Raw genomic sequence first — 17,468 nt, 5'->3', positions numbered from 1 at the left:
ATAAACATGAATGGTAGATTTGAGGAGAAAAATAAAGAGAAAAGAGGCCAAAGTTTTATGAAGGATAATTTCAATGAAAATAGGATGTTCCAGGAATGACATACTGAGAGGCCAAGGGCTGAAGAAAATATGAATAAGAGATTAACTACTGCTGATTAGAAGAAGGCCATGAAAGACAGCAGCAGCAGCAACAACAACAATATAACAACAACAACAACAACATAACAACAACATAACAACAACAACAACAACAACAACAACAACAGGCATTTTCCTAAAGAATGCCCAGGATGTCTAAAGAAGAGCAAAGCAGCCATTTTTTTCTGAATTTGGGGAGAAAGAGAAGAAATTGGAGACAGTTGACCATGGAGAGGGCTCTTATAGAAACATAGCATTCAAGAGATGTGACATTTCCTTGGAATAACTTGGCAGCCAGTGAGATTTTAAATATGTGCAAAAGTATACACTTAAGTTTTATAAAAGTTCCTCTTGTCATTGTGTTAAGAATAGCTTGAAGAAAAGCAAGGACAAAGGGGACTATTTTCTGGGGCCAGCTAGGAATGATGGCTACCTCCGAAGAGTCTCTTGAGCTCATCAAATTGTTTGTACTTTTCTCCATCAATGGTTAAACTTTTAAACTAGTCTTAACGAACCTTTGTGTCAACTGTTGCCCTGAACATATTTACTATGTTGTAATAAAGATGAAGAAGCATGTAAAGTTTCTCAATGCATTGGGAATGATAACAGAGGAAATATGGAAATGGGGATTGCCATGATTTGGTCAGAGTACACATAATTAAATTGTATCACTGTTACAATCTAATTAGCTAAATGGGTACAAACATTCCATCAATGCTTAAAGATTTAAAAGTTAAATTTAAAGCTCTAAATTGTTTTTTCTAATTATCATATAAAAAGTCTATGGTGTTGAAATTGTAATCACTATTACCTTTGAGGTTTCACAGGTCATGTTTTCTCCTCCCTACTACAGCCAAGATTAGTCTTTAATTTTTTCTGATCACTATACTCTGCATTACACCTAAGAATTCATAATGATACTCTATTTTCTTCCTAAGGCTCTTCCTTATTGACCTTCAGTTCAATTATTAGTTATTCATATGCAAATTAGTAAAATTACTTCTGCTTTCACGTTACTGCATTACTAAATAACAAAGCCCCAAGAAGAAAGGGATGTCAGTTTACTACTACTATGATTCCAAGATGTGACCTCCACTTATAACTCAGAGAAAACTCTTCTTTTGCATTTTTTTGTTTGTGAAAGAGGATAAGTATGAATTAATACCATTTGACTCTAATTTTTGAAGATAATATCTTTTCTCTGGTAGGTTTTTATCATCATACAGGCTTATGTTAAGATGTTGAATTTTTCTACTGGCCTGTATGTCTGTCTGTCTGTCTGTCTGTCTGTCTGTCTGTCTTTCTTTCTTTCTTTCTTTCTTTCTTTCTTTCTTTCTTTCTTTTTTTCTTTCTATCTTTTTTAATCCTTTTTTTTTTGCCAGTAACACATGCTTTTTATTATTGGTTCTATAATGTTTTTGAGGTCTAGAATGGTAATTCATCCAGCATTATAACTTTTCTTAGTATTGATTTTCTTTCTGGGGTATTTTTTGATTCCACATGAATATTAGAATTTTTTCCTATTTCTGTGAAAAGTAACATGTCTAATTGCATTGAATCTATTAAATGGTTTTGTAAGAAACTTCATTTTCACAATACCAATTCTAGCGATTCATGTGCATAGTATCTCTTTCCATTTTCTAGTGTCTTCCTTCTTATCATAGATGCTTAAAGTTTTCATTGTAGAAAGCTTTTGTCTCTGGTTATATTTATTCCTAAATATTTTATTTTATTTTCCTATTTGAGACTATGTCATTACATATTTCTTGATACCTTTTCACAATTTTCAGTAAAATATTTACTTATAATACTAACCAGCATAAAACAATTTCTAAGTAAGAGTGAGGGCTATATAACTGGTAATTGATTTATACATATAAGGACTAAATGTTGTTGGAGTACATACCATGAATGTCTTTTTGTGATTGGGCTACTTCACTAAGGATGACATTTTCTAGTTCCATCATTTGCCTGCAAATTTCTTAATGTTCTTGGTTTTAATAGCTGAATCATATTTCATTGTGCAGATGAATCAAAATTTTAATATTCATTCTTGGCCAGAGGATTTTCCAGGCTATTTCCATTTTCTGGCTACTATAAATAAAGTTGCTATGAACATAGTGGAGCAAGTGTTGCTGTGGTGTGGTTGAGGATCTTTTGGGTATATGCCCAGGAGTCTTATAGCTGAGTCTTGTGGTAGAAATATTCCAAATTTTCTGAGAAACCACAAAATTGATTTCCAGAGTAGTTATGCAAGTTTGCACTCCCAACCAGCAATGAAAGTCTCCCTCATTCTCCACATCCTCATAAGCATTTGCGTTTGCTTGAGGTTTACATCATAGTCATTCTGAGGGATGTAAGGTAGGCTCTCAGAATCATTTTGCTTTGCACTTTTCTGATGACTAAAGACATTCAACATTTCTTTAGTTTCTCAATCATTAGGCACTTTTCTGTTGAGAATTCTGTTTGGCACTGTACCCCATTTTGTGTGTGTATGGGTGTGTGTGTGTGTGTGTGTGTGTGTGTGTGTGTGTGTGTGTCTTAGGCCATTTATTTCTCCCGACCAGAAGCTGTGTATCATAACCAATGGATAAACAGAACATCAAGGTTCAAAGAACAACTGTGCAGGTAAGTGAGGCTAGGATTCAAGCAAAGGTAGAACTGTTATAGCCCATGATGGCTGCATTCATGTTGCAATAGTTGATGTAGACCCAGTCCGCGCTGATGTGCAGGTGTTCAGACAGCAGGATGCATAGCAGCTTGCTGTAGTCACAGCGGTGAGTGCCACCTATCTTGGTGATGCTGTACAGGTTGCAGAGGGCACAGGGGTCCTTCTAAAGTCATGAGCTATTCTGGAACCACATGAACTGAGATGTACTGTGCCGGCTTGCCAGTTGCCTGCACCAGCTGCTGGGTGAGCTTGGAGAGAACCCCCCCCCCCAGCATGGAGGCACAGGAAACACTGGTGTTCACAAAGAACATAGGCATGGTGGCTGAGGGACTGCAAGCGAGGACTGGAGGACGGTGCAAAGTGTGGTGGGACCCAAGCCTCTGTACCCCATTTTTATTTGGGTTACTTGGTTTGTTGGTGATTAAACTCTTGAGTTAGCTTTGATATAAATTTGAGTTGTCCTTGCATAGATTGAATAGTGGTCATCTGTCAGATATAGAGTTGGTGAAGACCTTTTCCTATTCTATACGCTGCCATTTTGTCCTATTGATGGTGTCCTTTGCCTTACAGAAGATTTACAATTTCATTAGCTTCTATTTATTAATTGTTGTTCTTAACACCTGAGCTGTTCTACTTAGGAAATTGTCTCCTGTACCAATGTGGTCAAGGCTATTCCCCACTTTCTCCTTTATTAGATTTAATGTGTATGGTTTTTTTGTTGAAGTCTTTAATCCACTTGGACCTGAGTTTTGTACATGATCATAAATATGGATTTATTTGCATTATTCTTCATGCAGACACCCAGTAGGTGCTCACTTTTAGGTGGCTATTAGCCATAAAGTACAGATCAACACTGCAATCCACAGAGCCAAAGAAGTTAAATAACAAGAAGGGCACAAGTTAAATAACAAGGATACTTTAGTCTCCGTCAGAAGAGGAAATAGAAACGAGAGGTGGACAGAGAGAAGAAACCAGGTGGGAGAGAGGAAGGGGAAATGTGAAAGAGAATGAGGTTTAGAGATACAGGAGAGAAAGAGAAGGCCATGGGAGAATGAACATAAATTGGCAGAGGCTGAGGGGATGAGGGGGCAGGGGCATCTCTATGATATGCCAGAGATCTTGGATGGGGGAAGCTTAAGGAAGTCTGTGAGGGTGACTCTTGCTAACATTCATAGCAGTGGGAGACGTGGAACCTGAAGTGGCTACTTCCCATAACCAGGAAGGAGTCCAGTAGAAGAATAAGGACATCAACTTACCCACAAAATGCTTAACCCAAAATATGTCCTGCCTACAAGAAGTGTGGGGACAAAATGGAGAAGACACTGAGGCAATGGCTAACCAAAGACTGGCCCAATTTGAGATGCATTTTATGAGCAACAACCAATTCCTGACATTATTAATGATACTCTGTCATGCTTGCAGACAGGAGCCTAGCATAACTATACTCTGAGAAGTCCACCCAACACCTGACCAAAACAGATGCAGAGGCCCACAGCCTATTAGATGTAGCTTAGAGAGTCTTATAGAAGAGTTGGGGAAAGTATTGAAGGACCGAAAAAGGTTAGGACTTTCATAAGAAGAACAACAGAGTTAACTAACTTGGACTGTTGGAAACCCCCAGAGACTGAACCACCAACCAAAGAGTAAATATGGGCTGGACCTATACCTCCTGCACATATGTAAAAAATACGCAACTTGGGATTCAAGTAGGGTCTCCAACAGGAGGCCCTGGAGCAGGGTCTCACTGACTCTATTGCCTGCCTGTCGATTCTGTTCCCCTAAGTGGGCTGCTTTGTCTGGTCTCAGTGGAAGAGCATGTGCCTAGTCATACAGTGACTTGAGATGCCAGGGTGGGTTGGGACTCAGGGGTCTTCCCCCTTGTCAGAGGAGATGGGGAGGGAGAGAGAGAGAGAGAGAGAGAGAGAGAGAGAGAGAGAGAGAGAGAGAGAGAGAGATGGAGAGACAGAGATAGAGACAGACAGAAAGAAACAGAGCCTGTGAATCAGGGGCCTTGGAGGACAGGGACTGAGGTTGGGCTGCTATTGGGATGTTAAGTGAATAAATTTAAAGAAGAAAGAAAATTGGTGAACAATTGACTATCTAACGACAAATATCTTCATCTTCTATATCTTGTTAGTGTCTAGAAAAGTCAGAGAAGCTAACCTCATGTAATCTGGTGAACATGGCTGCCTAAGCAAGACCTAAACAGGAATAATATCAACAGACAGCTTAATCATGAAAGGGTGGAAGCTTAGAGGGCTTCAGTCCGAGACAACAAACAGCAGGCATGGAAAGAGTGATTCGAACAGGGAATAGTCTCAGTGAAAACAAAACAAAACAAACAAACAAACACCACCAAAACCACCACTCAAATTGACTGACCAATACTAAGTGGTCTACTCTGAAAGAATAGATAACACAAAGTTTACTTATGGACAGGGCATGTTGTGTTTATAAATTTAAGAATACACTGTACACATGTAGACACACACCCAAATACATACCATATGGATACTGTGACTATAGTAAAAGAATCTAATTTGGTACTGATTAAGAGTTCAGTGGAATTTCCTGTTCCACATACATTATTTTGAAGCATTATTGCACAGCACCTCGATCTCTGTGTCAAAATTGCACTGAATTATTAAATACATTCACATTTTTAAAAACATTAACATCTCATTCATCTGAGAATTTCTTTTTTTAATTTTTTATTATATATTTCTTTACTTACATTTCAAAGGTTATTCCCTTTCCCAGTTTCCTGTCCATAAGCCCCCATTCCCTGCCCTTCCCGTCCCCCATACGGGTATTCCCCTGCACTAGGGGGTCCAACATTGGCAAGACCAAGGACTTTCCCTTCCAGTGGTGCCCTAACAAGGCTATTCTCTACTACATAAGCAGTTGGAGCCCTGGGTCAGTCCATGTATAGTCCTTTGGTAGTGGTTTAGTCCCTGGAAGCTCTGGTTGGTTGCCATTGTTGTTTTTATGGGGTTGCAAGCTCCTTCAACTATTTCAGTACTTCCTTTAATTCCCCGCAAGTGAGTCCTAGTCTCAGTTCAATGGTTTGCTGCTAGCATTGACCTCTGTATTGAACAAGCTCTGGATGTATATATATATATACATCCACACACACACACACACACACACACACACACACACACACACACACACACACACATATATATATATATATATATATATATATATATATATTATGTATATGCCATATGTGGGGCAGGCTCTGAATGGCCATTCCTTGAGTCACTGCTCTAAACTTTGCTTCCATATCCCCTCCTATGAATATTTTTCTCCCATTGAACAAGGAATGGGAGGATCTGCATTTTGGTCATCCTACTTCTTGAACTCTCTGTGGTCTGTAGATTGCATCTTGGGTAATTTTAGCTTTTTGGCTCATATCCACTTATCAATGAGTGCAAAACAAGACTGTTATTCTGTGATTGAGTAACCTCACTGAGGATGACATTTTTTAGTTGATTCCATTTGCCTATGAATTTCATGAAGTCATTGTTTTTGATAGCTGAGTAGTACTCCATTGTGTAGATGTACCACATTTTTGGAATCCATTCCTCTGTTGAAGGGCATCTGGGTTATTTCCAGCTTCTGGCTATTATAAATAAGGCTGCTATGAACATAGTGGAGCATGTGTATTTGTTGTATGTTGGAGCATATTTTGGGTATATGCCCAAGAGAGGTAGAGCTGGGTCCTGAGGTAGTGTAATGCCAATTTTCTGAGGAACCTCCAGACTGATTTCCAGAGTGGTTGTACCAGTTTGCAATCCCAGCAACAATGGAGGAGTGTTCCTCTTTCTCCACATCCTCGCCAGCATCTGCTGTCACCTGAGTTTTTGATCTTAGCCATTCTGACTGGTGTGAAGTGGAATCTCAGGGTTGTTTTGATTTGCCTTTCCCTAATGACTAAGGATGCTAACCATTTCTTTAGGTACTTTTTGGCCATTTGATAATCCTCAGCTGAGAATGTTTTGTTTAGCTCTGTAACCCATTTTTAATAGGATGATTTGGATCTGGAGTCTAACTTCTTGAGTTCTTTGTATATTTTAGATATTAGCCCTCTATCAGATGTAGGATTGGTAAAGATCTTTTCCCAATCTGTTGGTTGCTGTTTTGTCCTAATGACAATGTCTTTTGCTTTACAAAAGCTTTGCAGTTTTATGAGCTCCCATTTGTCGATTCTTGATCTTAGAGCATAAGCCATTGGTGTTTTGTTCAGGAAATTTTCCCCAGTGCCCATGTGTTTGACACTCTTCCCCACTTTTTCTTCTATTAGTTTGAGTGTATCTGGTTTGATGTGGAGGGCCTTGATCCACTTGGACTTAAGATTTGTACATGGTGATAAGAATGGATCGATTTGCATTCTTCTACAAGCTGACCTTCAGTTGAACCAGCACCATTTGTTGAAAAATAATCTTTTTTCACTGGATGGTTTTAGCTCCTTAGTCAGAGATCAAGAGACCATAGGTGTGTGGGTTAATTTCTGGGTCTTCAATTCTGTTCCACTGATCTACCTGCCTGTCTCTGTACCAATACCATACAGTTTTTATGACTATTGCTCTGTAATACTGCTTGAATTCAGGGATGGTGATTCCCCAGAAGTTCTTTTATTGTTGAGTATAGTTTTCACTATCCTGAGTTTTTTGTTATTGCAAATGAATTTGCAAATTGCTCCTTCATCTCTATAATGAATTGAATAGGAATTTTGATGGGGATTGCATTGAATCTCTAGATCGCTTTTGGCAAAATAGAAATCTTTACAATATTAATCCTGCAACTCCATGAGCATGGAAGATCTTTCCATTTTCTGAGATCTTCCTCAATTTCTTTCTTCAGAGGTTTGAAGTTCTTGTCATACAGATCTTTCACTTGCTTGGTTAAAGTCACACCAAGACATTGTATGTTATTTGGGACTATTGTGAAGGGTGTCATTTCCTTAATTTCTATCTCAGCCTGTTTATCCTTTGAGTAGAGGAAGGCTGCTGATTTGTTTGAGTTAATTTTATACCCCAACACTTTGCTGAAGTTGTTTATCAGGTTAAGTAGTTCTCTGGTGGAACTTTTGGGATCACTTAAGTACACTATCATATCATCTGCAAATAGTGATATTTTGGTTTCTTCCCTTCTAATTTGTATCCCTTTGACATCCTTTGGCTCTCTGATTGCTCTGGCTAGGAATTCGTGTACTATATTGAATAAGTAGGGAGGGAGTGGGCAGCCTTCTCTAGTCCCTGATTTTAGTGGGATTGCTTCAAGTTTCTCTCCATTTACTTTGATGTTAGCTACTGGTTTGCTGTATATTGCTTTTACTATGTTTAGATATGGGCCTTGAATTCCATCTGAGAATCTCTTATTGCTGAGTCCATATTTATTGATTAAAAGTAGATTGTCAAAAGTCTTACGTGACTAGCCAAATGTTTAAAAATAGTTCAAATCAATTAATTTAATTATTACTGTACTCTTTTCTCTTCAGATTTAAAATTATCTTAATTTTATATGTTTATGCAAAGAATTTATAGAACAATCTTCAAACACACATGAATTACATGATTTTCAGTCTCTGAAACTTTTACTGTAATTAAAAGTTAAAATATGTAAGTATTGCAACCTTAGCTTTACTCATATCATTCAACAGGTATCTATAGTTTAATCACTGTTGGCTCAAAATATGATTATGACAAATAGTAGCCTATGACATTGTATTCATACTGATAAGTTGTGTGCTGAATGGGGCACATTAGATGCCTAAGAAATGATAACAACACAAATAGCCTTTAACCTTTGGATACAGGCTCATTCTTGATAGTTGGTTACGAGAAAGTTCCTGTGTCGTCATCTTAGAAGTAAACTTATCAAGACACAGGATATTGTAGCAAGGGAGGAAACATTTCATCTTGCAGAAATGTTATTGAGATCAGGAAATAAACAACTCAAAGGTTCCCTGAAGTCCCTGAAACTGACAAAAGTCACTAATGCTTCTTTAAAAAAAACCAAAAAACAAAAAAAAAAACAAAAAAAAAAAAAAACACAAAAAACAACCTGATCCTAGAAGAAGCTTAGGCCAAATATGGCACAAAGAAATGATATATAAAGCTTGTTGAGCTTTTTGCAGTCTGTGCTATGCATTCTATGTTGCCAGCTTTTGTGAGCTGTCACCCCTGCTTCAGGATTTTTGGTGATGCATCTGTCTTTGAGTCATTTCTGCTTGTATAAGTACCCCCTCACCCACATTCCTATAACTCCGACAAAAGTTCTTTTTAAGCAAATTTGAATTTGGTGGCATTCTTACTTACGTCTCTCTCCAGTTTCCTATCTGAGGTGAGTGGAGGATAGAAATAGAGTTACATAAGACTAGTTCGCAGACAGGCTTGACTGCATGTATAGCGTTCTATCTAGAATGAGGAAAGTTAAGACATGAACAGGAACTAAATAACCAGCCTGGATCACACAGCTCTTTATAGTAGGATGTGTTTATGCACTTCTGCTTGAAAGCAGGACTTCAGCTATTTACATTATCAAAATAGAAATGTGCATCCTAATACCAAAGATGTAGCAGAGACTATATAAAAAATGATAATTGATTTTCTGTCCACTAGATGGAAGTGAAAAGCTGTTTGGTATTTACTACATAAGCGATTCAATTTCTTAAATAAGAGGGAATCGAGAAAGGGATGCAATATTTTCTGACATACAATAAAAATCTAAACAAAAAACATAATTAAGGAGATCAAGCTCAGTAAGGAGTTACAGTGATCAAGAGTTGAATGTTCACAATTGATAGGGTGGCTTAAATTCGCCAATATTAAAGTTGATTAATCCTACGTTATTTTAGATGTGGGTATTCCAAGACACTCACTTAGTTCCTGTTAACCACTGAGAAAATAAAACAAATAAATCCTGATAATTTGGGTAGAAGATTTATAGATTTAGAACTGTCATGTGAAGGAAAGAAATTAATTTGTCCTAGTGAAACTGCACATCATAGCACACAATCGTCATTTGCTCAGGTCTCATATTTTAAATCTGTACTTCAGAATCAACATATATTTAGAGTCAAAAGGAACTTTGTATTGTCTCCGAGTATAGCTGTGTTCTTACAAAATGCCAGCAATTCAGCCTCTGTTCAAGCACTTACTAGACTGTAATATCGAAGCTCCATTGCTGTGTTTGAACCTTCAAATTAGCACACCAGAGTGAATTCTACAGGAAAATTACACTCAGCCACCATTAATGTGATATTCAGGGATAGAGGGATTTTGGGAATTTCCTAATGTTGCTATTTAAGGTTAACACTTTTTGCCCTTTTAAAAATAATTGTAGAAAGACTTTGGCTGCCTCTTCCTGTCATTGAAGCTGTCCTTTATTTTGAAAACTCATCTACCATAAATTTATTGATAAAAAATAAGTCCATTAGCAGAAATTTACAGCACATTCTAAACACACATATAAGGGATTTGTTCAGTGGTAGAGGGCTTGCTGAGAATGTTTAAGGTCCTGGATTTAATTCCCAGCACCCTCAAAAGTTTAAAAAAAAATAATTCAGAAGGCAATACTCTAGAAACAATTGATCTTTAGACTGTAATGCAAGAGTGTCAAAGGACAAAATTTAAAAGGAAAATATAGAGAAGAGCCTGAGGAAAAGGAGGTTCAGTGACAGGCACAAATTGGGATCCAGCTCAAGGGGAGGCACTAAGCCCGGACACTATTACTTAGTCTATGGAGCACTCACAAAAGGAGACCTATTATGCCTACCTCCCAAAAACCCAACAAGCAGCTGAAAGAGTCAGATGCAGATATTTACACCCAACCAATGGACAAAAGCTACTGACCCCTGTGCTTGAATTAGGGAAAAAGCTCGAAGAAGCTGAGGAGGAGAGCAACCCTGTAGGAGGACCAGCAGTCTCAAATAACCTGGACCCCCTCCCCCCAGATCTCTCAGACACTGGATCACCAACCAGGTAGCATATACCAGCTGATATGAGGCCCTCATCACATGTACAACAGAGGACTCCTGGGTCTGGTTTCAGTCAGAGAAGATGCACCTAACCCTCAATAGATTGGAGGTCCCAGGAAGAGGGGAGCTCTGGTGGGGTTGGTGATGAGGGAATGGGGACTTCTTCCTGGAGACATCGAAGGGGAAGAGGTATGGGATGTGGAACAGTCAAAGGGTGTACCAGAAGGTGGATAAATCTGGATTGTAAATAAGTTAAATAAAAATTAAAAAAAGAAAAAAATATTATTTTTTAGCCACTAAAGAATCATTAACAGATCTGTCTCATTGGTAATTAGATTGTTTCAGTGACTACTAATTTAGTTATTTTTTTGACTTCCTTACTTCCCCAATATCCTGCCCGCACTTTTTTCCAGCTAGTCCTTTATAAGTCTAGATTCCTTTAGGAGAAAGAATATGTAATATTTTCCTAAGAAGTTGTCTCTACCAGATATGTTCTTAAACTTCAAAGTGCTCTTTATCTAGGAGAATTTTCTACCCTTTATAATTTGCATTTAAGCAGACCATGTCAATTTACAACTCTTAATTTTTCTTCGTTCTTAACATTTCTTATGTTTAATTTCTTAACCTTATTTTTCTGTCATATGTACTGAAACATACCATCTCTCTCAGGTTGTTCTTCTGAACTGAGACGTCAGGTCTTATTATTATGTATCTGCATTTATATTTAAAATCCTAATCTAAGACATTAGGTTTTATAATATTAAATTCTTCAGAAAAGATTAGCAAAACACTTCTAATTTCAGCAAGTCTTCTTCACTCACTAATTCCCTTTCCATATCTTTTATTTTTTAATCATCTTAATAGTAATAACTATATTCATTTTGAATAATTCATTTTGAATAATTTCAGGATTTATTTGTTATAAACCTTTTCTCTCTGAGAAAAATATATAAAAATCCACTTCTGTGATCATATCAGGAGGAATTTTTGTTAAATATTTTAAAAGTTATAACAAACTGCATTTTATATATTTAAACAACCATTCACATGGCTATATAATTCCTTAATATTTTTCTACAGCATTTAAATTTCCCTATTTTTGAAGCAAAATTAAGTAAATTAATGCAATTTTACATGTAATTTTGTTTTCAATACTATTATATTCTTTATATCTAATATATGTATATATATACACATATATATGATTTTCATTTTAGTGGTTAGTAGCTTTGAATTATCTTTTAAATTTTAATTGTGACTATTAAAAACACCAAGTCCAGCCCACTTTCAAACATCATCTCCATTCAAATTGAGGTCACTATCCTAAATGGATACATTAACAGAACTATATTTAATAGGATGTTACTCAGCAAATTAAAAAATTGTGCTTTAATCCTGTGAGCATTGGATCTTGAGATAATAAAGTATTCATTTCTTTTGAAGAATACCTTTAAAATGCCTAGTCTTAGTTCACAGAAACAGAAGGGAGGAGGCTATTTAGTCTAGAGAGTACCAAGATTCCCACATATTCTCACTATTGAGGGCTAAGGCACCATTCAAAATTATGTAGCAGAAAATATCCTCCAGACATTTAAACTAAATAAGTACAATCAAATCCATATTTTAGGGTTTGGAAGGTCTCAGTGCATTAAGTGCTTGCAGCAAGAGCATGAGGGGATGCTCAGTCTTATAGTTTAGGGCAGAGAGGACTACGTTTAGTGAGAGATCTTACCCAAATGCTAAATAAAATTTAAACAAATAAGGTATTAATGTTCAGAGCATATAAATAGAAATCTATGAAAATTTGGGAAAGATTTGCAAGATTCATTATCCTCTACCTTGCATGGGATCATGACTGTCCACCCTCAACATTCTTCCTCTAGTAGAAGTAAAGAGAATAATTTGGACAACTTATTCTTTAATTCTGGTCCATAACTCATTATATATTAAACATATTTAAGTAAATTATAATGCTTTTCATTTAATCTCTTTTCATGGGTTCAGATAGAAATCTTTTTATAGCACAAAACTGATACAAATTCCAAGTGGTGTGATACATATTAACTATTGGTATAAATAATAAATCCTTGTAGAAAGCAATGAATATAAATATATTTATATTATTAAATTTGTTATTGTTTTAATTTTTGCAATTTCAGATAAAACATTTATAACCCCTTAATAGATGAGTACTTTTAATTTGAGGATGGCAATTTATTAATGTTTCTTCGTGTAAAACACTTCAAAATTGAATTAAAAGACATAAAGTAAAACGTAAAACAGATGTTGAGGACTACAGAAAGACAGCTGGCATTGATCTCAGTCCTCTCCATGCACAGAGGAAGAGTGATAGATGATGATGGATGGATGGATGGATGGATGGATGGAAGAATGGATGGAAGAATGGATGGAAGAATGGATAGATAGATATTACACACACAAACACACACACACACACACAAACACACACAGAGACTCACACTCACACATCTGCACTCCAAAAAGCAAAGCTATACTAAGAAAAATCTTACCATCTTACTATTTCAAGTGACACATTTCTAATTAAAAATAACTTTAAAGTAATAGATGATTGGTGGAATAATCAGCTTTCTCTGGTCTTCCCACAGAATCAGGCTATTATTTTCCTTTCCTAGAAATCTTCAATACCAGAGCCGCCTGGGCCCAGCTTCTTCTTTTTTTTTTGTCACTGTCTGCAATATCATGGCTGGTGCCTTCCTTGACAGTGCTTACTTTTCACCTCTCCAAAACCCAAGGGAATTTCTCATGTCTTCTATTATCTTGATCATAAAACATGATTAATTATTTCTTAGTCATTTTCAACAAAGTCTCAGGAAGGAGTAAGTTAAATGCTCAAGCTTCACAGAAGGCTGGGAATCCAGGGTTCATAGGATCCAATTAAGCATATCTTTTATGTCACTCCTTCGATTAATGCCTAATGAGTACTTATGTTGTACAAAAACACTTTCTAGAACTAAAAATGTATTCTACCTGAATTATTTTAAAGCCAAGGAGGCAGGAACATAAATACCTGGCCACAGAGGGCATAATACATATATATTAGTCAAATATAACAAAATTCATTTCAAGTTTATAAAGGGAATAAGTCACATTAAATAGGGAAGTTTAGAAATATCCATAAGGAGAAAGAACCTTTGGTATAACAAAATCTTCCAGGAAGGGAGAAGCAGTGAATTTAAGGCATAGGGAATCACATTTTTAAAAGATACAGAAGGCGGAAACTACAAAGTATATTTAGGATATGTTATTTGGAGAAAGTGCTATACACAAGAGAACCATGGGAGATAAGGAGGTAAAAATAAACCCGGACTCATGCACAGACTGCCTTAAAGACATAGAATGGAAATGTTTCAATCTCATTTGACGATGAATGCTAAACAATTAGAGGCTCCCCAGGCAGAGGAAGCCAAGGCCACTAATCTGTACAGATTTTCTCAAAATGTGTTCCACAGGAGGTCTCCAGCTACTTCTTTATTAGTGTACTTAAGAAAATAAATATATGGACTGATAGATACTTAAAATAACATGCCATTCTCTGCATGCTCTCATTACACATAAGCCCACGTAAATGAAAAATTCCAGCATGTTTAAAGACCATATCACTTCCCCTTTCTTCATTCATAGTTCCACTCCTGTTCCAGTTGTTTTTATTTGTTCGTATTGAGACAAAGCCTTTTGTAGCCCAGGTTTTTTTGTTTGTTTGTTTGTTCTGTTCTGTTTTGTTTTGTCTTTGAGAATTCCTGGTTATATAGAGTGTTGCTCCCTTTTCCAAATCATCCTGCCTATGCTTCTAAGTATCAGGATTGCAGGTATGTGCCACCACACAGAATACTTCTTTATTTCATGAAAGAAATGAATAAAGGACCACCAGACACAAACAAAAAATAGTATGTTTCCTAACTTTTGTGATCAAAAGATCACATTTCTGTGGGAGTGTTGGAACTGGATATTCACTGGGAAACAAGAACAGTTTGTGGATGGAATCCCAAAGAACCCACCACACTCACACCCCCTGACCATGTTAGGAGCCAAACGGTGCCCTCTCTTCAACCCACATGTCCAAGCTCGATTCCTGGTAGCTCGGAACATGGCTGCATTTGGCAATCAAGCCTTTGAGGAGGTGTTTTCATTAAACTGGGACTGTTGCAATGAGTCCCGATCCAACTTGACATGTGTTCTTAGAAGAAGGTGAAATGTGGGCACACAAAAAACAGCAGAGGTGTGGGCTCATTGAGGAGACACCATCTGAGGAGCTAGCAAAAGGCAATCAAGGAGACTGAGCACTGATATAGGCCTTCTGGCTTCAAGAACTTCGAGAAAATGAATTTGCTCTATTTAAAGTTCCCTCCTGTTGCATTATTTTTATTAATTTTTTTTTGTTTTATTTTGGTCACAATACACACACACAAACACACACACACAAACACTGCACACACACACACACACACTGAACACACAAGAGGACTTAGAGAGAGACACAGAGAAAGACAGAGAGAGACAGAGACAGAGAGACAGAGAGACAGAGGAAAGAGAGTTTGATGCCAAAATTATCAATATAATTCTCCTGGATCTATAAATGAGCTTATGTTTATGACTTAAAGGTCATTTAAGGGAATCCTGTCAGAATAGAATAAGCAAGTGCAGACCATTTAGGTTCTAGGTATAAATCTGAGTCCTAAGAATAAGTGTTAGGCACTGAGTTCCTGTTGAATACTAGAAAGCTATATGCTACCTGATCTGGACAAGGGGTCCGAGTGAAACAGTGGACTGTTAATCACAAGTCATAGTCATTGAAAAGGGTTATTTCTTCACCTTGCTGCAGCTCAATTTCAGCATGCTGTCAGTGATGTGACTTAAAGTCATGAGAAGGAAGATACATAGTGGAACCCTCAGAAAATCACATCAAAATGTATGGGTGGGATCAGAGAATCAGATAATGTTTAAAGCTATGTCACATTATTATTTTGAAAAAAAAAAGTCTCTCATGTTGCCAAGGCTAGATCCAAAATGATTATGGAGCCACATATGGCCTTGGACTTCTCATCCTCCTACTGATGTGTACCAATAAAAGCCCTGTTCACTTGAAATGTGATGTGCCATAGATAGAGCCCAGTGGTCCATGTATGCTAAGCAAGCACTCTAGCAGCTAAGGTACATATCTAGCAAATAAAGTTCAACTTTTATATGCTGATTTATATTAGCTGACATACTGCAACCAAATACATTCAAAACTCAAGGTGTGGGTATGTGAGTGTGTATGTGTGTGAGAGAGAGAAAGAGAAAGAGAGAAAGAGAGAAAGAGACAGAGAGACACAGAGAAAGACAGATATAGAGCAAGACTTTAAAGTTAACACAAAGTACCCCTCACTATTCTAAACAGTGAACTAGATTTTCCAGATTTCGAAATCCAGTCTTCTGTCACAGTTTTGAGTGTGAACCTTCCTATGGAGCTAAAGATAGTCCCTTTGAGCATCATCTCCCACCCTTTTCTTCCTTTCCTTTCTGGCAGCCAGGCTGGTAATTATAATCCCTATTACTTTTGAGAAACTTTCTCTTCCACCCACACGGCAGCTGATTCCCCGGGCTCTCCGCAAAAAAACTCAGGGAAAGATAAAGCTGCTCACTCATTTTGTACATTTCTCATTTCCATCCTTCTTTTCTTCACTCCCTGGTGGGTTCCCTTGGGCCTTTTCCTGGAGTCAAAACACTGGATTTTCCCTTTTTTTCTCATGGGTGTTTGAACATAGTGAATGTGTGGGTGCTTGGGTAATATGCACATGGGGTTGGCTTATGGCTAATGTCTCACTTGAGGTCATTAACCTACTTCCTGAGTAGAGAAAAGTGCCCATGTAGCACTCCAAGCAGTGGGGCATAGCTAGCATTTTTGCCTCCATTTTGCCTTAGTGATTGTGTTTGTTTTCTATAAATGAGTGTTTGTGAAAGATTTTTCTGGGTGAACTCTCCCAAACAACACAGAATAAAAGCATTTAAAACCCTTCCAACTTAACCTGAACAAAGTGATCAAGATAAAAATGAATAAATAAATTAATGGAAAAAACTAACCCTAATAGCCATTCCCTTTGTATCTTCCTTCTTTGAGGAGGAGGGCTAAAGTCCTAAGAGGATGTCATTACTTCTAGGCTCTCTTGAAACACTGTGGAAAAACCCATATTATATATTCTAGCAGACATATATAGCTGTATATCTGTGCCTATCTATCTATCTATCTATCTATCTATCTATCTATCTCCATAAAACTCATGTGATTATACACATAGGAAGTGTCACATATTAGAATAATGTGAAAAGAAGAAAGACATAAATACAGAAGATATGACAGGATATTCTATAGGGCAAAGATAATGCCAGTAGACAATTCAAATAGAGCAGGTAACCTGGATGATACCATTATACCAAATGCTAAGTCCTCATTTGAGACGTACACTATAACTACAAAAAGTATATTACTGTTCTTCCTGGTTGCTGCCACCGCAGAGAGCCCGTGGGCAGAACCCCGCAAGCGAACTTGAGCCTCGGGACCACAGGTAAGACTAACTTATCTGCTGCAAGTGACTTGCCTGGTGGAATCGGGACAACAGAGGCAGAATCCCTCTAGGACCAGGCACGTCCTGT

The 17,468-nt window shown here is 37.3% G+C and overlaps 2 protein-coding genes across 2 annotated transcripts in view; both read right to left on the bottom strand.

Annotated features, from left to right (window-relative positions):
• Kcnt2 (potassium sodium-activated channel subfamily T member 2) overlaps positions 1-17,468 on the bottom strand; it is a 267,014-nt gene that overhangs the window by 121,085 nt on the left and 128,461 nt on the right. The window lies entirely within an intron of this gene.
• Positions 2,784-3,126, bottom strand: LOC116911125 (macrophage migration inhibitory factor-like). Its single transcript, XM_032914972.1, is given in 2 exon segments — positions 2,784-2,967; positions 2,969-3,126. Coding segments are annotated over 2 exon segments (342 nt in total).

Source organism: Rattus rattus, chromosome 10, assembly GCF_011064425.1.
Source record: "Rattus rattus isolate New Zealand chromosome 10, Rrattus_CSIRO_v1, whole genome shotgun sequence".
NCBI classification, from domain to species: domain Eukaryota; kingdom Metazoa; phylum Chordata; class Mammalia; order Rodentia; family Muridae; genus Rattus; species Rattus rattus.
This window is presented reverse-complemented; position numbering and strand designations above follow the sequence as displayed.